Below are 27,820 nucleotides of genomic sequence, written 5' to 3'. Positions count from 1 at the left end.
TAGGGTGGGGGCTCATAGTTAAGGGTTTATAAGGGGCAGCTGTTTGGGGCTCAAGTCCTTTTTGGAAGTGCATTTGAACAGCAAGGTTGATTGCTGTTGAGGGGAACTAGGAAAAAAAAAAAAAAATCTCTATAAATCTTCAGCAGAGCGTGTGAGCGAGCTGAGTGTGACCAGAGCGTAAGTGTGGACGGCGGTAAGTGTGACTTGTGATTCAGTGAAGAGGTATTTGGAAAGCCTTTAACAAATACCTGTGTGAATTGGTGTGAGTTGCTGAATTGGGGGTAGCTATATTCATAAGGGTTAACTTAGGGTGGGGGCTCATAGTTAAGGGTTTATAAGGGGCAGCTGTTTGGGGCTCAAGTCCTTTTTGGAAGTGCATTTGAACAGCAAGGTTGATTGCTGTTGAGGGGAACTAGGAAAAAAAAAAAAAAATCTCTATAAATCTTCAGCAGAGCGTGTGAGCGAGCTGAGTGTGACCAGAGCGTAAGTGTGGACGGCGGTAAGTGTGACTTGTGATTCAGTGAAGAGGTATTTGGAAAGCCTTTAACAAATACCTGTGTGAATTGGTGTGAGTTGCTGAATTGGGGGTAGCTATATTCATAAGGGTTAACTTAGGGTGGGGGCTCATAGTTAAGGGTTTATAAGGGGCAGCTGTTTGGGGCTCAAGTCCTTTTTGGAAGTGCATTTGAACAGCAAGGTTGATTGCTGTTGAGGGGAACTAGGAAAAAAAAAAAAAAATCTCTATAAATCTTCAGCAGAGCGTGTGAGCGAGCTGAGTGTGACCAGAGCGTAAGTGTGGACGGCGGTAAGTGTGACTTGTGATTCAGTGACTTTGGAGTCAGGGAGTTTTCAGGGGAGGAATTACTGAATTGCTGTCTGATTTTTATTAATACTTTGTATTTATTTTTTTTATTGAACTGTTCTGTCTGGTGCAATCCCCATTAGGAAATGTGCTCCACGATTGTTAATGCCATTCAGTGCACATCTTGCCACATGTATGCAGTCCTTGAGCAGCCGATCGAGGGTGCATACTGCTGTGCGAGATGTGAGCACGTTGTGCATTTGGAAACCCAGATTCTGACTCTAAATGTGCAGCTGGCAACACTGAGATCCATAGACAACATGGAGAGGAGTCTTCTGCTCACGGAGCAGATGCTCAATGGGACAGATGAGGGGGGGGATGGTGGGATGGAGCTGCAGGACAATGAAGTAGCAAGCTGGGTGACAGTTAGGAAGCGGGGTAGAGGGAAGAGTGCCAGGGAGGCTAGTCCTGATCTGGAACACCCCAATAAGTTTGCTAAGTTGGCAGATGAGGGGGGTGCCAGTACAGGGGTAGCACTGCTGCAGCCAGGCATGTCCTCTGAAAGCCGGAGGAGTGACTGCTCCAGTAAGGAGGGAAATAGGAGAGCAGGGCAGGCCAGACAGGTGCTGGTAGTGGGCGACTCAATTATTAGGGGAACAGATAGGGCAATCTGTCACAAAGACAGGGATCGTCGAACGGTGTGCTGCCTACCTGGCGCTCGAGTCCGACACATCGCTGATCTGGTGGACAGATTATTGGGAGGGGCTGGTGAGGACCCAGCGGTCATGGTGCACATTGGCACTAATGACAAAGTTAGAGGTAGGTGGAAGGTCCTTAAAGCTGATTTCAGGGAATTAGGCTGCAAGCTGAAAGCAAGGACCTCCAACGTGGTATTTTCCGAAATACTGCCGGTACCACGTGCCACGCCAGAGAGGCAACGGGAGATTAGGGAGGTTAATAAGTGGCTCAAGAATTGGTGTAGGAAAGAGGGGTTTGGGTTCCTGCAGAACTGGGCCGACTTCTCAGTTGGCTACAGGCTCTACGCTAGGGACGGGCTGCACCTCAATGGGGAGGGTGCAGCTGTGCTGGGGGAGAGAATGGCTAGAAGGTTGGAGGAGTGTTTAAACTAGGAATTGGGGGGGGAGGGTATTCATTTTATAGGAGGGGAAGATAGTGCAGACAGAGTCCTGGGCACAAATAAGGAAGTTGGGGGTGGCGGTGGCATGGGGGGTGGGGTCAGAACAGTTAATAATTTAAGAAATAGAAGTACAGAGAGGAACATAAAGTGCATGTATACTAATGCCAGAAGCCTCGCCAACAAAATGGACGAATTAGAACTAATGTTGTTGGAGCATAATTATCACATGGTGGGGATATCTGAAACGTGGCTGGATGAGAGCCATGACTGGGCTGTTAACTTGCAGGGCTATAGCCTGTTCAGAAATGACCGTACAGATAAGCGAGGGGGAGGGGTGTGTCTATATGTAAAATCATCCTTAAAACCCATCCTGCGCGATAATATAGGTGAATTTAATGAAAATGTAGAATCCCTGTGGGTGGAGATAAGGGGAGGGGGAAAAAATAATAAATTACTGATAGGGGTTTGTTATAAATCTCCAAAAATAATGGAAGCAATGGAGAATATCCTCGTAAAGCAAATAGATGAAGCTGCGACTCAAGGAGAAGTCATTATTATGTGGGACTTCAACTACCCTGAAATAGATTGGGGAACAGAAACCTGCAGTTCCAGCAAAGGTAATCGGTTTTTGACAATTATGAGAGACAATTACCTTTCACAACTGGTTCAGGACCCAACAAGAAGGGGGGCACTGCTAGACCTAATATTAACCAACAGGCCAGACCGCATATCAAATATAAGGGTTGGGGGTTACTTGGGAAATAGCGATCACAAAATAATAAGTTTTCATGTATCCTTTAAAAAGATGTGTAGTAGAGGGGTTACAAGGACACTAAACTTCAGGAGGGCAAATTTCCAACGGATGAGAGAGGATCTTGGTGCAATTAACTGGGACGATATCCTGAGACACAAAAATACACAGAGAAAATGGGAGACGTTTATTAGCATCCTGGATAGGACCTGTGCACAGTATATACCGTATGGGAATAAACATATTAGAAATAGGAGGAAACCAATATGGCTAAATAGAGCTGTAAGGGGCGCAATAAGGGACAAAAAGAAAGCATTTAGAGAATTAAAGGAAGTAGGTAGTGAGGAGGCATTAAATAAATACAGAAAATTAAATAAATTCTGTAAAAAGCAAATCAAGGCAGCAAAGATTGAGACAGAGAGACTCATTGCCAGAGAGAGTAAAAATAATCCTAAAATATTCTTTAACTACATAAATAGTAAGAAACTAAAAAATGATAGTGTTGGCCCCCTTAAAAATAGTCTGGGTGAGATGGTGGATGAGGATGAGGAAAAAGCCAATATGCTAAATGACTTTTTTTCATCAGTATTTACACAAGAAAATCCCATGGCAGACAAAATGTCTAGTGATAAAAATTCCCAATTAAATGTCACCTGCTTAACCCAGCAGGAAGTGCGGCGGCGTCTAAAAATCACTAAAATTGACAAATCTCCGGGCCCGGATGGGATACACCCTCGAGTACTGCAGGAATTAAGTACAGTCATTGATAGACCATTATTTTTAATCTTTAAAGACTCCATAATAACAGGGTCTGTGCCACAGGACTGGCGTATAGCAAATGTGGTGCCAATATTCAAAAAGGGAACAAAAACTGAACTCGGAAACTATAGGCCAGTAAGCTTAACCTCTACTGTGGGTAAAATCCTGGAGGGCATTCTAAGGGACGCTATACTGGAGTATCTGAAGAGGAATAACCTCATGACCCAGTATCAGCAGGGACCGTTCATGTCAGACTAATTTGATCAGTTTCTATGAAGAGGTAAGTTCCGGATTGGACCAAGGGAACCCAGTGGATGTAGTGTATATGGACTTTTCAAAAGCTTTTGATACGGTGCCACACAAAAGGTTGATACATAAAATGAGAATAATGGGGATAGGGGAAAATATGTGCAAGTGGGTTGAGAGCTGGCTCAGGGATAGGAAACAAAGGGTGGTTATTAATGGAGCACACTCGGACTGGGTAGCGGTTAGCAGTGGGGTACCACAGGGGTCAGTATTGGGCCCTCTTCTTTTTAACATATTTATTAATGACCTTGTAGGGGGCATTCAGAGTAGAATTTCAATATTTGCAGATGACACTAAACTCTGCAGGGTAATCAATACAGAGGAGGACAATTTTATATTACAGGATGATTTATGTAAACTAGAAGCTTGGGCTGATAAATGGCAAATGAGCTTTAATGGGGATAAATGTAAGGTCATGCACTTGGGTAGAAGTAATAAGATGTATAATTATGTGCTTAATTCTAAAACTCTGGGCAAAACCGTCAATGAAAAAGACCTGGGTGTATGGGTGGATGACAAACTTAAATTCAGTGGCCAGTGTCAGGCAGCTGCTACAAAGGCAAATAAAATAATGGGATGCATTAAAAGAGGCATAGATGCTCATGAGGAGAATATAATTTTACCTCTATACAAGTCACTAGTTCGACCACACTTAGAATACTGTGCACAGTTCTGGTCTCCGGTGTATAAGAAAGACATAGCTGAACTGGAGCGGGTGCAGAGAAGAGCGACCAAGGTTATTAGAAGACTGGGGGGTCTGCAATACCAAGATAGGTTATTACACTTGGGGCTATTTAGTTTGGAAAAACGAAGACTAAGGGGTGATCTCATTTTAATGTATAAATATATGAGGGGACAGTACAAAGACCTTTCTGATGATCTTTTTAATCATAGACCTGAAACAGGGACAAGGGGGCATCCTCTGCGGTTGGAGGAAAAAAGGTTTAAGCATAATAACAGACACGGATTCTTTACTGTAAGAGCAGTGAGACTATGGAACTCTCTGCCGTGTGATGTTGTAATGAGTGATTCATTACTTAAATTTAAGAGGGGACTTGATACCTTTCTGGAAAAGTATAATGTTACAGGGTATATACACTAGATTCCTTGATAGGGCGTTGATCCAGGGAACTAGTCTGATTGCCGTATGTGGAGTCGGGAAGGAATTTTTTTCCCCAATGTGGAGCTTACTCTTTGCACATGGGTTTTTTTTGCCTTCCTCTGGATCAACATGTTAGGGCATGTTAGGTTAGGCTATGGGTTGAACTAGATGGACATATAGTCTTCATTCAACCTTAATAACTATGTAACTATGTAACTATGTAACAGAGAACCAGCTGAGAGACAGCCACCAAGTCTAGGATTAGCATACTAAGAAGTGGAGAAGAACAATTACCAAGGCAAGGGCTTCCTTTGTTTACAGAAATTATCTCAGACACTCTGGAGCCAATGGTCAGTGATGAATATTGAGATTTGCATTGATTCGATATTTATGGGACATATATTTTCGGCATCGTGGTGAAATGACTAACATAATGCATTCGCTCACATCACCATAAGGCCAGCCTAACACTTCCAACTTAATATCAGTCAGAAGGATGATGCTATCCATGCCATGCTTCATCTCTATAGAAAAGTAAAATCATGATAGGAAACATGACAACATGTCCTGCCTGAGACCTCTAGGGGTGAAGATATCTTGAAAGTTAGGGATATCATAATTTTTTAAAGACCTAGCATATCCCACAACCATCCCCCCATATGAGCTCACCAAGGGGAGGTATGTGGGTGTAACCTTGATCTAATAAAAATCAGAGTTTGGGCTTTTGTCATGTGTCAGTTTTCACAGACTCAGTGCTCTGTGGTTCTGTCTGTTGCTTTAAAGAGTTGTTCTAAGGAGTGTTTTCCTCCGCTAAGCACTGAGTCATTTCCATGACACAAGTTTAGTAATTTTTTCTTTGTTATCCCTTTTAGCACACGTGTTTGTACCGTATTGTTTTGTTCCCATTTTGTAACATTTTTGTGTATTTTTTTATAAACAATGCCATTGCTATCTCAACAGGTATCCATTTGTCCTGTATAAACGATTGGTGGTGGTAGCTAGTTCCTTTCGTTATTATGGAGTTGGCAGTGATCGTTTAGGAGCACATATATATACACGCGTGGGAATGAGATATGTATATACTATATCTATGCTCACTGTGAGTTCCCCAATAACTGGTCTAGATGGGAAAACAACTATGATGTCGTCCATCACTCGTCCATCTATTGTGTAATTGTCCTGACAATTGGAAGCGGTGGAGTTGCATCCCCTGACACCATACCCCAACTGTACTAATTCCACCATTGAATATTGCTATAGTTCAATACATCCACGTAGGCTTGCACTAATTACTACCCGGCAATCCCCTCTTGTGTAACTACAGTGACTCCGGGAGTGAGGGCAGTGACACAGCCAAGGCTACAGAAGGTTAATCACAGCCGCATACTGTTCAGAGCATTGTTCTCCTCTCTCCTTCATTATATCCGCCGCTCACTACATTACAGTAAGAGAGAGGCATCTCCACCAGCCTGACATATGTTCAAAGCTTCTTCAAGTCCAATTACTTCCCAGTGCACTGGCTGCACTTTCCAATTTTCTTGCTTTATGCGGATTCTTTTCTTCTTTTCCAGCCTGATCCATCTGACACAGCAGTAGCTTCCATGCTCACCCACCGGTCAACCCTCCCTCTTTTCTCTTTCAGACTTTGATTTTTTTTTGTAATATGTGATCACAGCACTAGGCAAAAACAACTCCTCTGCTCCACCTCAACCATGTGATTTCAACTCTACGTAAACCACCAGCAGACACCTGTGAGTCACCCCTGGTGGGCCGCAGCGAGGAAAGTCGAAGTGGATGTGATCAGTAGATGTATGTATTTGGGAGCTAGTCTGGTTTATGTAATCATGAGAGTAGAGCAGGTCTGTACAGGTGAATATGAGCATCAGACTGGAGCTTGAGAGGAACCCTAATGTATATGATCAAATATGTATGTACGAAGACTGGAAGATGCTGTAGAGATGGAAACAGGTCTGGTGTCCCATCACACTCATTTATACATGAGGTACATGGCTCGATGTGAGACTTTATATCAAAAGATGCAGGCGTGTGCCAGAGGGCCTCTGCTTGTAGGTAATAAGAAGATATTGTAAATAAGTGCAAAATTCTTACATAAAAACATACAGTTGTAGCACATAAAATTATCAGTTTTCTCATATCTCAGAATTAGGGTGCATGTGGTTTTGTGCTGAAATAAGTGGCATCTTAAATGGTCTTTGTTCTTTCAGATGCCTTGATCTGATCTAAAACCCTGATCTAAAAATGTGGTAAAACTTCTTTATTTAAAGTGTACATTATGTTTACATTCAAAAAGCAAGTCACTAGGTGTCTTCCTTCTGTCTGACTTCTCGTCTACCGCCTTTTGTCAAGTGTTATCTGTCTGTAGCAGGAGAGATGCCGAGAAGGCATGGGGATGGGTCATTGTCTCCATAGGAAGAGAAGGGGGTCTTTTTCTTCCTACAGAAAGTGGGGTGAGTCTTTGTCTCTGTACAGGAATTGGGGTTGGGTTTCTGTTTCTATAGGAAATGAGGTGGTCTTGTTCTTTCTACATGAAGTGGGTGCAGAACGTTGTCTCTGTAGAGCAAGTGGGGCAGGTCTTTGTCACTGCCCAGGAAGTGGGGCGGGCCTTTGTCTCTGTACAGGAAGTGGGGGCCTTTATCTCTGTACAGGAAGAGGGGGTGGGCCTTTATCTCTGTACAGGAAGTGGGGCAGGCCTTTGTCTCTGTACAGGAAGTGGGGGCGGACCTTTGTCTCCGTGCAAGAACTTTGGGCAGGTCTTTGTCTCTGTACTGGAAGTGAGGGCAGGCCTTTGTCTCTGTACAGGAAGTGGGGTCGGGCCTTTGTCTCTGTACAAGAAGTTTGGGCAGGTTTTTGCCTCTGTACAGGAAGTTTGGGCAGGTTTTTGTCTCTGTACAGGAAGTGGGGGCGGGCCTTAGTCTCTGTACAGGAAGTTTGGGCAGGTTTTTGCCTCTGTACAGGAAGTTTGGGCAGGTTTTTGTCTCTGTACAGGAAGTGGGGGAGGGCTTTTGTCTCTGTACAGGAAGTTTGGGCAGGTCTTTATCTTTCTAAATGAAGTGGGGGTGGGTCTTTATCTCTCTGTTTCTGTTCTCTCTCTGTCAAACTTCAAAAAGGAATATTACAAAGGTGGCAATTCATTCCAGGACAGGTAAGCAACTTGACAATGGCAGAAATGTATGCTGATAAGTTAGGAAATGAAGATGCAGGATCTATAGTGGTAGCATAATGCTATTGAAATAGAACTGACCTCTAAGGAAAAGAATTACAAGACATAGCCTGAAGTTCAGGACAGTTCCTAGACTGATATGTGCACCACAAACAGTTATAACTTTTGTGTGGGTGACAGTGTTAAAACCATGATTTTTACAGGTTTTGTGTGAAAAAACAAATACACCTTAAATTCTCGGATGTAGTATTTAATCTAACAAAGGGGTCAAAAAAGGTAAGTTTTCTCCTTGTGAAGAATGACATGCCTGATATGCCAGGGTGAGGAGACTTATAGGCTATGTAATACTCCTTTTGGGAAATTAAAAATTCACACTGCCAGAATGGAAGAGGACTTGAACGCTAGTGCCCCTTCATGGAAGTAGCAATCCTAAAAGTCATTATCAACCCTTTAATTAAGTCTTGCCACATGACTTAGGGATAAAACCAAAACCAGAATCTCAATATGCACACACATGCCCCAGGGTCTTGCCTCTCATAAGCGCAAAGCTAACAAACATACAATGCATTAATACCATAATGTAGAAAAATCTTCATGCAGAAAACTAACTTCAGCCATAAAAACTGCATGAACCACTGTACATTTTGAGTTACAGTTTTGTGAATCGAGATATCTTGCTGAATTAAGAGTTAATAATGGCAAGTGCCATGACGACTGGTCATTGTATATATCCCAGTGCTGCTCATATGTTTGTTATGGGCACAGAGATTCATGTATCCCATGTGAGTAATAACTTACATCCTGGTTGGACATGTCCCAGTATGGCCTTTCTCCAAATGACATCACCTCCCACATGACAATGCCATAACTCCAAACATCACTGGCGGATGTGAACTTGCGGTAGGCGATGGCTTCTGGTGCTGTCCATCTCACAGGGATCTTTCCACCCTGGAACAAAACATAAAACATGAAGTCATTCTCTATGTAGACACTGGGGTTGTGATGAACTATTGGTTAAAACCATCCCACATATTGGACTGATACACTGTGAGTTGCAGACTAATGTTTGGAGGTGATTTTCTGCTATTTCGATAAAATTAGTGCTTTATCAGCAGGAGATTATCACTAGAGGACAAACTGCCTACTGGTCCAAACACGCCCCCAACTGATTAGCTGCATTCTGTCAATATACACATAAAACTGCCAATCAGTGGTATGGGTAGGGAAATGCAGAGGTCAGCATTCTTCAGAGGTCTGCTAAATCTGTAGCAGAAAAAACTGTGATTCTGTCATATCTGCGGCACTCAGTAAATTAAGAGACACATGGCTGGAATCAGGGTTTCAGCCCCTATATCATGCAGCTGGCAGATTACATAGCAAAACGTGCTGATACATGTCTTTTAATGAAAATTGACTGGTTGGACCAGTTGTCTCCAAACTGCTAAGCTCTCACAACAAACTAAGACTTGTAGTTTCCCAACAACTGGAGATCTGCAGCTTGAAGATCACTGACCTAAACCTACCAACACCCAACCCTACTGTCCAACTTCTTCAAATGACTTAGACTATGTGCACACTTTGCAGATTCCACTGCGGATTTTTCCGCAGTGGAATTCCAAAATCCGCAGTGAAAACCCGTCGCGGTTTTTACTGCGGATTTATCGCGGTTTTTACTGCGGTTTCTTCTGCGGATTTTCATCTGCAGTTTCCTATTGGAGCAGGTGAAAATCCGCAGAAAAGAAGTGACATGCTGCGGAATGTGATCTGCAGCGTTTCCGCGCGTTTTTTTCCGCAGCATGTGCACTGCGTCTTTTGTTTCCCATAGGTTTACATTGTACTGTAAACTCATGGGAAACTGCTGCGGATCCGCAGCGGTCAAATCCGCTGCGGATCCGCAGCAAAATCCGCAAAGTGTGAATATAGCCTTAGTCATTATGTCATTCTTGCATCGTAAGCAAGGAAGCTCAGTATGGGACATATTAAGAAAAATGGGTTTCCAATAGACTAGACCATTGTAGAACATGGGACTGTAGAAGACCTTGGACTAAAAGTAAATTTAAAATACAAAAATGAAAAAAAAAGTAGAATTACATAGTAACATTGAAATAACACATGACCATCAGGTCCAGTTTAATCCAGAGGAAGGTAAAATCCGGATAGTGTCCCACCTTAAGACAAACATGCCTTCAAAAAGTGGAAATCTGAACAAAATTCCATCTTTAGAAATCCAGTGCCCATATTATTATATTCTATAAGAATGGCAACCGGGCCTACATGTGCACTTTTATACATGGGACTTTGTGCACAACTAACCAAAGGGGAATGCTTAGAACATTAACTTTTTAAGTAAAAACATTGTGAATTGTGTTCAAAACCATCTAAAAGTGTGTTTTATGGGTTAGTAATTTCTAATATGACGAAGAATAGTAATAAGTTCCAATAAAGGCCCACAAGGAAGGACACAACAGACCACAATGACGAATTGTACATTAGGTGCCACAAGAGGAGAGGCAGTAGCTCTCGGAAAGCGCTAAGGAACTTTATTAATATTGCTGCTTATTTCAAGGGCAGAGAAAGGCTTGACTTGAGGAAATGCATTTAATCTAGTGTGATAAAGACATCTCATTCAGGACCCCGCCGTATCTACCGAGCAATGAATTCTCCTCGGCATCTGACTAACACAAACTGAAAACTGCTTTATTCAATCATCACTTCCGAGAAATAAGCTATGCATTATGGATAGGGTTTAGATGGGATTACAGGGTGCCAAAAAAAGTCAAAGAAGGGGAGAACGAAAAGAGGAACAGGGGAATATATAATGGTGACCAGATGTGAGCTGAGCTCAGAGACAAATCAGTTTTAGCTAACCACCAGGCCGCCTCCGTGATGTTTGTCGTGTTATCCATTGTCGGATGAAGTTTGGATAGCTGGGTTCTTTCATATTCGAAAGATTTATTTCTAAAGGTGGCGGCTCTTTGGTTTTATTATTATTTATCCAAATAAAATGTCTCATAGTTTACTTCCAATTACTGGAAACGCAGATAAATCATCAATGCCGAGATCCAACAAAACTGATTTATGATTGTATAGATCACTTCTTTATTTTCTCGCCAAGACTCCAGCTAGAATATACTCACACGTAAAACCGAAACAACGAAAATGCAGAATAAAAAAAATAAACTCAAGGTCAGACACTTTTAGCACAAAGGAAGCAGAGGTTCTGGGCCCGGGGGTCTGAGGAAGCCCCTCTGCCATGTGGAAACATACCAGTTTTATAAATGGTACATGGTAGATTGCGCGGCTGTTACAGATTGTCCATTAGGGACCTGGAGCTCCAAGTTACTCCTCTGCTTCAGTAATTCCAGGCTCTGATATAAAAATAGGGCCCTAAATGGGCGTTTACGCTGCAAGATATTAGCGAACGAGTTGTTACAAACGCTCATTTCACAATTATCTCGCCCCGTTAACAGGATGCCGATCATCCGATGCACAAGCTCGTTCATCGAGTGATGTGATCTTTTGGCAAGCGTAAAAGATCGACATTCCCGGCGGAGCATTGTCCGATGTAATCAGGCTCACACTGCTGAGAATTATGGCAGCCTATATGTATTGAGAGATGTAGTGTAGGTCGCTAAGTGCGCATCGCATGTTTTGGTCTGTGCCCGTGTAAACAGCCAATCAGACAACTGCCGATCGGTAAAAGTTTACCAATAAGAAATGTGTCAGTCATCCACGTAAATGGACCTTGAGGTCCAGGAGAAGACAATCCTTTTGAAAATTTAATGCTTATGTAAAATGGCTCTTGAAATGTGTTCACATGTAGCTTTTTTTTTGCCAAGACTGCGTGAAAACTACAGTACTTTTGTTGTAATTATGGAAACCCCCCCCCCTCAGACTAGTCTGATAGTCCCTAAATAGAACCTGCTAGTAAAAAAAATATATTATTTACCAGCAGCCGTAGTGGTAATCTGCAGGTAGATACGATTTTGACAAAACAAATACGTACACGGTTTTAAACATGTTTGGCAGTCTAATTGGAAGTGCGGCTACATGGAGAAAATAAAGTCACATTCTCCCTGCAGCCACTCACTTGTGGTCATCTGGGCGGAATGGGGCAGTAACTGTTTTGTTAGAATATATCATGATAATAAGTTAATCATAAGTTGAGACTTCCAGGGATTGGCTGTAATCAGTGAGGAAACCCAGCAGCAGGTGTTCACATCTATCACACCACTCCCACAGGTGGAACTAGGTATTACACATTACCTGTTCAAATGAAAAGCTTAATCTGATTTCCATGCCGACTTGCAGCTTTTAATAATGTGCTCTGTAAAAATAACTTATTTATTGGGAAATTTTGTGGTAACGTATCTCACCAAGGAACTGGTATATGTTGGATCCGACGTGTCATCTTGAAGGTAGCGAGAAAGCCCAAAGTCTGACACTTTGCAGACCAGGTTGCTGTTCACAAGGATATTCCTAGCTGCCAGGTCCCGATGTACATAATTCATTTCAGAGAGGTACTTCATGCCAGCTGCAATTCCTCGGAGCATGCCCACCAACTGGATGACTGTAAACTGCCCATCATTTTGCTGAAGGAAATACAAATGAAGAAAAAATATCTCCAATTAGAGGTCACCACTTCGTAGTTACTGTAAGACACACTTGCCAACTCTCCTGGAATGACTGTGAGGCTTCCTGAAAAAAAATGGAAATCTCCTGGAGAGTTGTCAAATCATTAGAGCACCATAGTCAGCTCTACATAAGGTTTCTTGTTCCAACTGAATCTGTATCTCCAGAACATCAGCTTTAAAGCAAGTATGCCTGCATTCCCATAAAAAAAATGCAAATATGAATAAAAACTACTAACATAGCAGGCAAAACAATTTTACATCCAGTTTACCCCTCTAACAAAATGGTCCTAACTCCGATTTATGAGCGGTCAGGCAACACTTGGCCAAGGTGTGAGCTACCTTTTACATCAACTCTTGCTCTGAATCGCAGACTGGGGTCTGAGCAGGAAAGACCAGTTGGCGTCAGATCTTCCTTATTTCTTTAAGAATGGAGGACATCGGATAGATTGCTTCATACCTAGGTAGAAACTATACATTCAGATATCTAGAAAAACTGTGTGCCAACCCCGGTATGTACTGGAATGGTGGCCAGGCCATATTAAAGGGAATCTGTGAGTAGAATCAACCCTCCTAAGCTGAATATATGGGCATGCAGATCATAGCAAGCTGAATAAAATGAAACCCTGATCTCTGCGATCTGTTGTCTTATTCTAGTGAAAGCCACGTTTTTTTTCTTATGGGTAAATGAGCTGTAAAGATTTATGGGCCGGACACTGATCAGCATGATAATCTGCCACCAGAGATTATTATAAATAAAAGGGAGAGTTACCAGTGTGAGTCATGTAATGACTGACAGTCTGTTCTCCCGATCTACATGTCTCACATTGATAACGCCCCTTTTCTTTTACAATAACCAATGAAGACAGACTCTTAGTGAGATCTATTTAGATCTTAACAGCTAATTTACATATTAGAAAGAACATGGATTTCTCTGAAATAAAACATCAGATCTCAGATATCAAGGTATCATTTTATTCAGCTTCCTTTGACCTACATGCCCATATAGATGGCTTAGGAGGGTTGATCCCACTGAAAGGTTCCCTGTAATTATCCTTCAGATGTCCTCAAAAACACGTCTCTTTTAATTTTTGGTAGCATAGCTCTTTAAAATAAAAACTACTACCATTTGCAAATAGAAAAAGAAAGCTTTTTTTTTTCCCCAAGAATTGTAAATTGAAAATCATCCTGACTACCGGAGTATTCTGTGTTTACACAGACTTCTTCTCTATGCCGCTCAGCTCTCAGAAATCTTTTTCAGATACTGCTCTTTCTTTCTACCCGGCAAACACCAAGGACTTCATATTCAATGCGGCTCATAAATATAAAAAAACACACGCACACACACAGGATCGGCTTTATTAAAGCTGTATGTGAAATATAATAAGCTGGCTTTATTCCTTTCAATGCATATGCTTCTGTCAAACATGCAAGGGTGCCAGCCAGTCACAATACATCTGTAATGCTGCCGCAACCAAGCTGACAGCTCCCTTCATTAGAGGATAAAAAACATATTAGGTGTTATAGCAAGGGTTGTACCCGCTAACTATCAAAATAGCAATTTCAGCGTAAGGAACATATGTTTGGGGAACATTATCATTGAAAATAGGTATAATTAGACTCATGATAAGCATGTCTGGGTGGCACACCGATACTGATGCCAAACATGTTCCTCTGCTCAGGTCACATCTCCGTCTTTGCTTGTCCTGGTAGGAAAGGATACAAAGCAAATTTGGCAGGAAAAGTGGGCGAATTACCAAATTTAAAGTCCTATCCCCTGGATATGTGTGATAGAAGCAGGTCCAATGTAGGGCGCGCTACAACCACTGCGGAGGAGCCCTGCATTAGCACTATACCATGCAGCGCCGGGAATGTGGCGCTCGCTATATCTATTCATCTATGTGTGAAGAGACAAAATAGTAAGGGTCCATTCCATTTGTACGCCTACTATTATTAGCACTATACCATGCAGCGCCGGGAATGTGGCGCTCGCTATATCTATTCATCTATGTGTGAAGAGACAAAATAGTAAGGGTCCATTCCATTTGTACGCCTACTATTATTAGCACTATACCATGCAGCGCCGGGAATGTGGCGCTCGCTATATCTATTCATCTATGTGTGAAGAGACAAAATAGTAAGGGTCCATTTCAGATGTGCCATAAGTCGGCTGCATTTTAAGGCTTGAATTTTGCACAACTGGACCAGGTTCCTGCTAATCTTTTTTAGCAGGGGTCTACTGAACCGAACGTAGACTGTAAATTTGGCTTAAAGGAGTTGTCCACTACTAGGACAACCCCTTCTTAAACATAATAAAGCCTATACGCACCTCTTGTGCCGGCTCCGTTCCCGCGGTATCGGCTCTTGCTCTCCCCAGGGCTGTCGTTCGGTGTTGTGACACGTGATGCCGGTTCTCAGCACTAACTGAGTGTCTCCGCCTTAGGACAAATTGAACAGGAAGAGGAAGCAAGCGCTACAGCTCATCCAGCACTTCCTCTCCATGTTCAGTTTGTCCGGAGACGGAGACAGTGACACTAGCGCTGATTGGGTGCCAGACATCACGTGTCATTCCGCCACATCACAGCCCCAGGACCGCGAGTGCGGACACCATTGAGACCAAGCCGGCACGGGAGGTGAGTATAGGCTTTATTACTTTATCAGGGCCAAATATGCAGTGGACAACCCCTTTAATAGAATGTGACGGTTAAGTCTTCTGAAGTCTGAATTCCTTAAATGTTTCAGAAAGGTGAGTTAAAGGGAATGTGATCTACATGTTTCATACTGGTAACACCACCATTCACATTAAATATGCTCCGGAGGCAGATACTCAGAGAGATCTATGTCCGGCCCATAGATCTTATCAGCTCATTTGCATATAAGAAAAACATGGATTTCTCTGGAATAAGACATCGGATCGCAGCTATCAAGGTATCATTTTATTCAGCTTTCTATGACCCACATGGTCATATATATGGAATAAATTGGTTGATCCTATCAACAGATTCCCTTTAACAGGGCTGTCCTCTACTTGAACAACCCCTTCTCATTTACTATATTCCACCACGTTGACAGCCTGTATTGGGTCTGCTTTGGTAGCGTGACATTGTAACAAAGTGAAAGTGAAGAGGCCCGTTATGCGGCCGCTAATTGTTATGTCACCTGAGCCTTACAGTCGTTGTTGGTTGCAGGGCTCAAAGAATATAATAATGTCACAGGAGCCCCAGAAAACCCACTAGAATTATTTTGCAAGGGGGAATATGGTAATTGTAAAAGGGTTGTCTAAGTAGTGGACAAGCCCTTTAAGCAAAAAGATTTTGAAGGCCTTGGTCCAGCATTCAAGCCAATATTTTGTGATGGCCGGACCATGACAGACTCTTTTAACCTGCCACCTTTTCTGGGTAGTAAGCCCGGAGTGATATCATAAAAGGGTTAAGACAGGAATGCCGTAGATTGGAGGAGGTTAGTAGGGCCCTGGTTCAGCAGCCACAAATATCCAACGTGGCCGATGGGCCAAGATCGTGCGAATCTATGTTATCGACTCTATCTACATTTATGACAAGTCCAGGTAAGGGTCTGCATACATAGCAAAGTCATATTATACCATTACGCTAGTGTGCCATTATGCCATATTGCGCCATTACGCCATTGTTCCATATTGTGCAATTACGCTATTGTGCCATATTGTACTATTACTCTATTGTGCCATATTGTGCCATTACACCATTGTGCCATATTGTACCATATGCCATTTTGCCATATTGTGCCATTACGCCATTGTTCCATATTGTGCAATTACGCTATTGTGCCATATTGTACTATTACTCTATTGTGCCATATTGTGCCATTACGCCATTGTGCCATACTGTACCATATGCCATTTTGCCATATTGTGCCATTACGCTATTGTGCCATATTGTACCATTACGCTATTGTGCCATATTGTGCCATTACGCTATTGTGCCATATTGTACCATTGCACTATTTTACCAGATTGTGCCATTACGCCATTGTTCCATATTGTACCATTATGCTATTGTGCCATATTGTACCATTGTACTATTTTACCATATTGTGCCATTACGCTATTGTGCCATATTGTACCATTACGCCATTATGCTATATTGTGCCATTACGCTATTGTGCCATATTGTACCATTACGCCATTATGCTATATTGTGCCATTACGCTATTGTGCCATATTGTACCATTATGCCATTGTGCCATATTGTACCATTGCGCCATTATGCCATATTGTGCCATTAAGCCATTGTGCCATATTGTGCCATTACGCCATTGTGCCATATTGTACCATTGCGCCATACTGTACCATATGCCATTATGCCATATTGTGCCATTACGCTATTGTGCCATATTGTACCATTACGCTTTTGTGCCATATTGTGCCATTACGCTATTGTGCCATATTGTGCCATTACGCCATTGTGCCACATTGTACCATTGCGCCATTATGCCATATTGTGCCATTACGCCATTGTGCCATTATTATATCTACGCCTAGCTGTGAGTTGCTGCTCTTATCGTGTATCTACAGTATAACTACGGTATATTAGAGCTTTGTTATACATGGACAGTATATTAGGTATGTATTATAATGAGCTCTATAGAGCACACACTCCAGCTCCCGGCTAATATTTCTCACTAATCGCTACTGACACGGGCATAATCGTATCACATGTACCTGACATATAGAGGTAAATGAAGAAAAATCTCTATATGTAGAAAATATGATGACACAAACAGAAAATGCCAACACATGATGATGATAGCCTGATGCTATATGTTTGTGTGAGGAGGTTTGGAGCGTAATATACAAGGTTCATTCTCAGACACAGGAGGCCCCAGTGGATTGGATCCTATAACCTACTTTCAGGAGTTACCAAGGTTCCAATTAATGTCCCTATTTTTATCCGGAGGCTGAAACAAGATTTTTTTTAGGTCATCTGCAGCGAGCATTTGGCTGGTGCTTCATCTTTACAATCACGCTGCATCGTCTCCTGACAACTTCATCAATACAGCACAAGCATGGCCAGTGCACATCTATGTCTGCGGTACGTCGCGTACATCCATCAGTCTGGTGTGAAGCGTACAACAGAGGGAAACGTCTGACTGAATACACCTGGCCTTCGTTGTGCTCGGTATACCTTCCACATCAGGATAAAGACAATGTATTGCCTATTCATTTTTTATAGAAACTAAAACATATCTGTTAATTATTTGCTTTTAATTTTTTTTTAATTATTCTATGATATGATGTATTTGAGGTGGCTATAGTGTTCAGCCATCTGAACCAGAAAACAACCCTTTGACTTCTATGGTGTAGTGTTGTGGGAATGCTCAGTGGTAGTGGTCCCTTTGCAGGGTGGGCTGTGCTCATCACAGAGTGTTTTCAGTGCTGGCTGAATCCCATGATACTTTCAATCTTTATAACAGAGATATTAAAATGATTGTCTCATCTTCTTAAAGGGAATCTGTCACCAGGTTTTAGCCATCTAATCTGAGAGCAGCGTAATGTAGGGACAGAGACCCTGATTCCAGCAATGTGTCACTTGCTGAGCTGCTTAGTATAGTTTTTATAAAATCACTGTTTTCTCAGCAGGAGTTAATCACTAGAGGACTAGTAAACCTGCTGCCATGTAGTCCTTTATATTCATGAGATCTGTATAACCCCGCTCCAACATTGAATGGCAGCTTTCCGCTATACACAGTGAACGCAGAAAGCTGCCAGTCAGTGGTTGGGACGGCGTTATACAGAGCTCAGCAGTCAGAGAACAGTCATTTGATCAAAACGGAAGCAAGAAGCAGTAAGTGACGCATCACTGGAATCAGGATCTCTACCTCTACGTCATGCTGCTCACAGGTGAGGTAAAAAAAAACCTGGAAACAGAATATCTGTAAAAATAAACTACATTGCAGTTTACATCTCATTATAAATCCTCTATGATCTCACAAATGGAGAAATTTAACTCTATAGTTTACTGCATGTTGCTTCGGTTACTGGCCTGTAAGGGGTGAGTTGGGGGGCTAAGTTTTGCCCTGCATCCCTTCACGTTCCTTCCTAATAAAGTGGGTATGTTTTATGTGCAAAATGGTGTGTTATGTGGTACTGTTTTATTGTGTATTAATATGCTAAACTATGTTATGATGTTTATGTACTGTGTAAGTTACAGTATGTGTCTTTATGGACTAGAGATAGAGATAGGGAGATAGTGCTAGAGTAAGTTTTAGCAATAGTAATGGGTAATATATGAGTTAGTACAGTGGGGGGCACTGTAGATTAGAAGATAAGATAAAGTTAGGATAAGAACTAGTTTCAGCCAGAGTAGTGACAGCTGAGACACTGAACGGGGCCAGAGTAGTGGAAGTTAGAGACTCTCTGTTTTCAGTCAGAGAGTGGGATGAGGTAAAGTGAGGTTGCTGAGTTAAATAGTGCAAGAGAAGTCCAGTGGTCCAGAGTCTCGGAGGCCGGAAGTTATTTGGACATGAAGGTGTCACAATAACATAAATATGCCATATTCTCAGTATACTTCTAGAAGGTTCCATGGCTTTACAGACACACGCTGTGGGCTTTTTGACCCCCCCCCAGCTCCTTCCCACTACACACTCTGTGCAACGTGATACTAGTGTACTAGCAGCCCCCCACTGAGTAGTTTATGGCACTAAGCTGGAGGCAGTTGTGGAAACGTGCTCTTTTGTTCATTTAAAAATTAAAACTTTAGTAGTAGGGCATAACTTGGCCCCAATTAGTGATAGAGATATAAAAGTTACATATTCCGAATGTCCACCGATAGATCTATAACCCAGTGAAATCTCTAGGATCTAACCCCAACAAAATCCAAGGAATGGATTCCTCCATAAGCAGGTCATGTTTCCACGTCATGTTTATACTTAAATTAACCCCCATGTCATGCTGAGCATAATGATAATTTTGTCTTTCTTCTACGAGGTTCAGCCTAAGAGATATAGGTAGTAGAGTAATTCATAACTGTTCAGAAAGGGGAGTTTTCCAACCACCCAGTGAGGTCAGCACAGTGGGAGTGCCTTGGTTTGGGGCCCAGGTATAAAACTCAGAGGTGGGACGAGAGGGGAGGTCTTTAGTCTTTTGCCCAGGAAGTCAGCTAACAGAAGCTCTGCAATCTGCACTGATGCATTCGGATATGTCGCTCTTCCCCTGCCACATGGCCAGCCATGACATGATATAACTGTGCTTTTTCAACTTTAATCTCTTTTTATTTTGTACTCGTTCTGTACGTACTATAATTGTCTCATCTTGTAATATCATTTTTTTATACCTTTTGTAAACACTGCCTAATCTTTTTGGAGTAAAAGCTATAATATTTACTAGCTTCGTTTTCCTTGCTCTAAAACGTACCTCCAATGTCCTATTGTTGAAGTAAATTATGCTACTGATTGGGTTTCTCCTGACCCACTATTAATCATAGGAATGGGAGCTGGTGGCAGCAGAGAGTACTGAGCTTGTTAGGTATAGCTGGCAGTGACGGAAAGGGGTTTATAGGAGTATTGCCTGGCTGTGGCACGGAATAGGTATATCGCCCTCACTGCAACATGACCAATAGCCAGTACACGACCGGGCAGCTTATCTGGCGACTGATTACCCTAGGTACAGTTCCCTGACTGACCTGAGGGTAAGGGAGTGCCAGAGAGCTGCAAGTTCCAAGCCGGGACTGGGAAGTGGAAATAAAAAATGATAATACTGAGATGACTACTGAAACGTGATCTTTATGATGAAGGAAATGTCTGTCTTTTATCCACAGTATGTCTGAGGGCCAGTGTAAAATATCAAGCTTTTAAATGTAGGTAGTGACATGTAAATAATAAAAAAACACCCCAAAAAATGAAACACTGTACAATATATTTCCTTGAACAACTAATGGGAACCACACTAATGCTCACCTATGCATTAGGTTAACAGGGCATTAATATATATTTGTATATAGCATCTAATAGGACTGTTATGGACAATTAGAGATAAATCATTATCAACTTAATACCACCAAAGACCAAAACACAAAACGATCAATTATCTCATATGATGGAAGCACAAACTTTACTTCAATCATATGAGATAATTGATAATTTTGTGTTTTGGTAGCATATTTCCTTGCACACATCAGCCATATAAATGCCAATTTATTACGGTTTACTGAAATGTTGTGTGCTTTGTGCCATTAGACAACTATGATTTGAATGATGTTTTAGGTATCTGCTATATAATTGTCTAAGGGTCACTTCCGTCTTTCTGTCTGTCTTTCTGTCTGTCGTGGATATTCATTGGTCGTGGTCAGCCAGTGGGCGTAGACAAAAGGGCAGGGGAGGCCAGTAAGTATGCAGAGCGAGTACCCGCCCACTCCACACAGGCATGGCCAGAAGCGCTGCAAAGGGGACGGAGTCGCCATGAGGAGGGCGGAGCCGGCGGGGACCATGGGAGCTGTTGGGCCTACCGCGGCCAAAAGCCGGGGACTAAATTAGCAGCCACGGGTCGCAGCCAGCCAGTGAGCGGAGACAAAAGTGCAGGGCAGGGCAGGAAGTATGCAAAGCGAGTCCTCGCCCACTCCGTACAGGCCCGGCCAGAAGCGCTGCAAAGGGGAGAAGTCGCGGTGAGGAAGGCAGAGCCGGCCGGGACCATAGGCGCTGTTGGGCCTACTGCGGCCAAAAGCCAGGGACTAAATTAGTGGCCGTGGTCAGTGATGACGGTCACGGTCATTGATGATGGCCGCGACAGCAGGAAACAGCGCAGCACATGCGGCGGTGACAGCTGCGGCCGGAAGGTGAGTATATACTACATGGCTGTGCAATATACTCCATGGGCTGTGCTACATACTACGTGGGCTCTGCACTATACTCCATGGCCTGTGCTATATACTACATCGCTGGGCAATATACTACGCTACGTCGCTGGGCAATATACTACATGGCTGTGCAATATACTACGTGGCTGGGCAATATACTACGTGGACATGCATACTCTAGAATACCCGATACGTTAGAATCGGGCCACCATCTAGTATCATATACATTAGATAACTGGGCTATGACAATATTACCCGAAGGAAAGAGTCCAGGGCTCCATTTTCCATGAATTCTGTAATGATCATAACTGGTCGACTCTTGGTGACTACACCTTCCAGCCGGATGATATTAGGATGGTCGAACTGACCCATGATACTGGCTTCACTCAGAAAGTCCCGTCTTTGCTTTTCGGAGTATCCAGCTTTGAGAGTTTTTATGGCAACATAGATTTCCCTTTTCCCAGGAAGTTTTAGACGGCCTTTGTACACCTCTCCAAATTCTCCTGAAAGTGAAAGAAAATTGGAAATGTGAGTTAGTTCTGCATTATGCAATCGATTAATGGTGACATTTACTAAAATTACAAGTTATTGTCACAGTCCCCTATGGGGAATAGGGGATGCCGAAGCCAAAATCTTCTAATTGGCGCTACACTACTTCCTTCAAAGGGAAATTCTAGATAGAAATCTCATAATGGTCATTGTAACTCATGGCTTTTCTAAAATATGATATATACTCAAAGATGTGGACATGTAAAGAACTAAAACATTTTAATAAATAAGGTATTAAATATAATATCCAACCTGCCCCGATGACTTCCTCAATCTTCACAAAAGAGACATCGATTTCCTTAGCAAATTCTCTCACAGCCTCATTGGGATCTTCATATGTGAAGGGGTCAATGTAAATTTTCATCCCTGGGGAACCTGTAAGCGAAAGAGCAGGAGAAGATCAAAGGGGTGAACAGACACAATAACAAACTACAAGTTATTTACATGCCGCTAAATTGATTCTCTCAAATGTAATTAAGCTCAGAAGGCGCATCCATGTCCAATATGGTCAGCACAGATCATCTTATGCCTGGATTGTGACAGGAAACAAATATGGATGTTACGCGTGACCCTCTTGATGGTGGAACGCATTGACCGCGTCTTTACAATGACAGCATAGGGAACATCTTGGTTCTTTTTTTACAAGGTTTAATAGCAATAATAACTAAGAACTAGTTTTTAAGAATGTCTGAATGTCTGACAGATGAGTCAACAGAGTCCGAAGGTCCAAAACAATCAGATTGCCACTATAGGCCTGCAAGAGACTGGTGTGACCCCTTAAGTCACATTTGGTGAAAGTTGGCAGAATAGGCAGATGGTCCCATTATCATCGGGAAAGAGAAGAAATGGAAAGCATTTCAATGACAAATGTTTTGTTTTCAGTGAAGATAAGTCACCTCTGGCAGTAGATTTCTTTTCTCTCCCCATTGGAAAAAAACAAAAAGAGTTCAACAAAGCCGAATGCTCATGTTTATGTGGGAGTCAGTTGTGTCAGCTAAATGAATGTTATCTCATGTGAATGGTTGGCTTTATACTGAAGAGGGATCAATAAAATAATCTTTTGGTAGCTATACACATTAGGTATGCACATTAGAATAAAATTTATCAAAATAGCCCACTTCAACCAAAACAACTTCCATCCAATAGCAGCTAAATTATGGAAGATTTCCCTTACAGCATATTCTCAGAGCATTCCTAGAAAGGTAATTCATCCATCTACTGGGATCATTAAGCATGTATCAACAGTTCGAACTAATATAATGTCATAATGTGTATGGCTGCTAGATCCACTAGAAGCAAGATACATCAATAATGTATAATAATGAGACCAGGCATATGGAATGCCACCATCAATCCCTGGCTTCCTTCAATCAGTGTGACTGGGCAGGTAGAATGCCACCATCAAGCCTTGGAGTCCTTCCATAAATGTGAGGCCGGGCAGCAAGAATGCCACCATCAAGTCTTGACTTCTTTTAATCAGTGTGTGAGACTAGGCAGGTGGAATACCACCATCAAGCCTTGGATTACTTCCTTAATTGTGAGGCTGGGCAGCAAGAATGCCACCATCAAGCCTTGGTTTCCTTTAATTAGTGTGAGACTGGGCAGGTAGAATGCCACCATCAAGTCTTGGCTTCCTTTAATCAGTGTGAGACTGGGCAGGTAGAATGCCACCATCAAGTCTTGGCTTCCTTTAATTAGTGTAAGACTGGGCAGGTAGAATGCCACCATCAAGTCTTGGCTTCCTTTAATCAGTGTGAGACTGGGCAGGTAGAATGTCACCATGAAGTCTTGGACTCCTTTAATCAGTGTGAGACTGGGCAGGTAGAATGTCACCATGAAGTCTTGGACTCCTTTAATCAGTGTGAGACTGGGCAGGTAGAATGCCACCATCAAGTCTTGGCTTCCTTTAATTAGTGTGAGACCGGGCAGGTAGATTGCCACCATCAAGTCTTGGCTTCCTTTAATCAGTGTGAGACTGGGCAGGTAGAATGCCACCATCAAGTCTTGGCTTCCTTTAATTAGTGTGAGACTGGGCAGGTAGAATGCCACCATCAAGTCTTGGCTTCCTTTAATCAGTGTGAGACTGGGCAGGTAGAATGTCACCATGAAGTCTTGGACTCCTTTAATCAGTGTGAGACTGGGCAGGTAGAATGCCACCATCAAGTCTTGGCTTCCTTTAATCAGTGTGAGACTGGGCAGGTAGAATGCCACCATCAAGCCTTGGCTTCCTTTAATCAGTGTGAGACTGGGCAGGTAGAATGCCACCATCAAGCCTTGGATTCCTTCCATAAGTGTGAGACCAGGCAGCAAGTATGCCACCATCAAGCCTTGGTTTCCTTCCATAAGTGTGAGACCAGGCAGCAAGAATGCCACCATCAAGCCTTGGCTTCCTTTAATCAGTGTGACAGCGGGCAGGTAGAATGCCACAATTAAAGGGAACCTGTCACCCTCAAAATCGAGGGTGAGCTAAGCCCACTAGTATCAGGGGCTTATCTACAGCATTCTGTAATGCTGTAGATAAGCCACCGATGTATCCTAAAAGATAAGAAAAAGAGGTTAGATTATACTCACCCAGGGGCGGTCCCGGTCAGGTCCGTTGGGTGTCGCGGTCTGGTCCAGGGCCTCCCATCTTCATAGGATGACGTCCTGTTCTGGACTTCACGCTGTGGCTCCGGCGCAGGCGTACTTTGTCTGCCCTGTTGGGGGCAGAGCAAAGTACTGCAGTGCGCAGGCGCCGGGCCTCTCTGACCTTTCCCGGCTCCAGCGCACTGCAGTACTTTGCTCTTCCCTCAACAGGGCAGACAAAGTACGCCTGCGCTGAAGACCAGAAGAGGACGTCATCCTATGAAGATGGGAGGCCCCGGACCGGACCGTGACACCCATCGGACCAGACCGGGACCGCCCCTGGGTGAGTATAATCTAACCTCTGTTTCTCATCTTTTAGGATACATCGGGGGCTTATCTACAGCATTACAAAATGCTGTAGATAAGCCCCTGATGCCGGTGGGCTTAGCTCACCCTTGATTTTGGGGGTCACAGGTTCCCTTTAAGCTTTGGCTTTCATTAACAAGTGTGAGACCAAGCAAGTTGACTGCTTCTGATAAATATATATATAAATATATATATATATATATATATATATTTCATGTATAACTATAGTATATGTATCCTAGGAATTTTAACATAAGTTTTCATGGTTTGTACTTTGTTGTTGAAATCCAGCTTTTTTTTCTACCGAATAGGCCAGTCATCTCAAGCGTCCTCTGTCTTGTATCTGTCCACCTCTACATCTATCATTTCCTGGGCTATGACAATCTTTCACAGCAGACCAGGATTAAATCTTCTTGTCCAGCATGTGAGGAAATGAAGACTTGATACCTTATCTCTTCCCTTCCTCCCCCTCCCTTCTCTACAGGTTTATCTTACCTTGTACATCAGTATCTCTATAGAGCCATCACTGCTCACCTTACTCGCCTCTCAACACCCGCTCAGCCCTCACCAGTTCTCTGTCCTGTGTCACTTTACAGGAATCTAGCTTCCGTTTTCTCAATCCTTCATCCCCACCCAGCCTCCTCTTTCTTTGGCGTTATCTTCATTTTATAATGAAATCATCATTCCATTATGCTCGCACTTTATCACTGTGTCCTGGGGTGAAGGAAGTTCTGTTTCCCCCTGTGCTGGGCTCTCGGTACACCGCCATCAATAATATGCTCTTTGTAAAAAAAAAAAATTAAATTTGGAGTTCTCTATTTGGCTTCCAGGAAGTCATTGGCATTTCAGTATCTACTCGATCATTTGTTTTTTCGCAGCCTAAGATGACAGCAACGCATAGCAAAGAGAGGTTAATCTTTCTGATCTTTGCGGGTTAATTAATTTTCACCCTGACTGCAGCCAAGAAGCTTTCTGGGGAAAGGACAGACATCCTTTTTAGTGGTTTTCTGCAGCGTGCAGGCCTCAGAAAACAGATTATTTAATAGGAGATGCATTTATTTGCCTAAATGGCACTTTGGCTCAAGCTGGCAAATGACATTTCACTTTCTACACTGAAAAAAACTATTTTTATGCATGTAATTCAATAAAGATAAAGCGAAAACACAACCTCAGCATTGTGGGAAGTTGTGTACGACATAACCGCAGAATGACTGTGGGTCAGTGGACATAGATAATCCCTATTATTCTGAACATGTTACCATTGCTCAAGATAAATATTTAAAGAATGGATGGATGGATGGATGGATGAATGGAGTGATGTATGTAGGGATGGATGGAGCGATGAATGGATGGATGGAGTGATGGAGAGATGAATGGAGCGATAGAGTGATAGATGGAGTGATGAATGGATGAATGGAGTGATGTATGTAGGGATGGATGGAGCGATGGAGGGATGGATGGAGCGATGGAGGGATGGATGGAGCGATGAATGGATGGATGGAGTGATGAATGGATGGATGGAGCGATGGAGAGATGAATGGAGCGATGGAGGGATGGATGGAGCGATGGAGAGATGAATGGAGCGATAGAGTGATAGATGGAGCGATGCATGGATGGATGGAGCGATGGAGAGATGAATGGAGCGATATAGTGATAGATGGAGTGATGAATACATGGATGGAGTGATGGAGAGATGAATGGAGCGATAGAGTGATAGATGGAGTGATGAATGGATGGATGGAGCGATGGAGAGATGAATGGAGCGATAGAGTGATAGATGGAGTGATGAATGGATGATGGAGTGATGGAGAGATGAATGGAGCGATAGAGTGATAGATGGAGCGATGCATGGATGGATGGAGCGATGGAGAGATGAATAGAGCGATATAGTGATAGATGGAGTGATGAATACATGGATGGAGCGATGGAGAGATGAATGGAGCGATAGAGTGATAGATGGAGTGATGAATGGATGATGGAGTGATGGAGAGATGAATGGAGCGATAGAGTGATAGATGGAGTGATGAATGGATGATGGAGTGATGGAGAGATGAATGGAGCGATAGAGTGATAGATGGAGTGATGAATGGATGATGGAGTGATGGAGAGATGAATGGAGCGATAGAGTGATAGATGGAGTGATGAATGGATGGATGGAGCGATGGAGAGATGAATGGAAGGAGCGATGGATGGATGAAATGAGCATCTTAGTGTTATTTTGAAGTACTGGGATCTGGGTCCAAATCCCACCAATGACGACATCTGCAAGGAGTTTGTAGGTTCTTGCCATGTTTCTGTGTCTTTCCTCCAGGTTCTCTGGTTTCCTCCAACACTCCAATGGCATACTTTGCCATGTCCGTAATCTTTGACTGCTGGATGGAAGACCTGGGAGCTGGCATCCATGGCTCTTCTTTTGATTATCCGGTCAGCCATGATGTCATCTACAATATTACTGACAGACAGATATATATATATATATATATATATATATACAGGGCCGCCACCAGGGCATTACAGCCATTACTACAGTATGGGGCCCGGTGATGAGGAGCAAAAAGGGGGGCCCGAGCACGCTGGCTGCCCGATCCGCGCTCCGCTCGGGCCCCCTGATACTTTGTTCAGGCTTCCGAACACCAACAACACTGTGGTGTAAAGACACCTACAGTGTTGTAAATGCAGCGAAAATGGGCACTGTAGCTTTAAGCTGCATCCCGGAGCATCATGGTCCAGTTCATGACGTCACACGCTGCCCTGCTCCAATTCCTCATTCCGGAGCAGAGAAGCATGCGGTGTGCCATGTGGCTGCAGTCGTGCGGATGGTGGACGGCAGACAAGAAGAGGC

The 27,820-nt window shown here is 43.0% G+C and overlaps 1 protein-coding gene across 1 annotated transcript in view; it reads right to left on the bottom strand.

Moving 5' to 3' along the window:
- The window catches only part of EPHB1 (EPH receptor B1), a 417,321-nt gene that overhangs the window by 4,168 nt on the left and 385,333 nt on the right, over window positions 1-27,820 (bottom strand). Inside the window, exons 10-13 of the mRNA XM_069727937.1 lie at window positions 22,300-22,422; window positions 21,754-22,001; window positions 12,416-12,631; window positions 8,838-8,987 (exon numbers count right to left, since the gene is read on the bottom strand). Of these exons, the coding sequence (XP_069584038.1) occupies window positions 8,838-8,987; window positions 12,416-12,631; window positions 21,754-22,001; window positions 22,300-22,422 (737 nt within the window). The remainder of the gene's footprint in view (window positions 1-8,837; window positions 8,988-12,415; window positions 12,632-21,753; window positions 22,002-22,299; window positions 22,423-27,820) is intronic.

Source organism: Ranitomeya imitator, chromosome 5 (genome assembly GCF_032444005.1).
Source record: "Ranitomeya imitator isolate aRanImi1 chromosome 5, aRanImi1.pri, whole genome shotgun sequence".
NCBI classification, from domain to species: Eukaryota; Metazoa; Chordata; class Amphibia; order Anura; family Dendrobatidae; genus Ranitomeya; species Ranitomeya imitator.
This window is presented reverse-complemented; position numbering and strand designations above follow the sequence as displayed.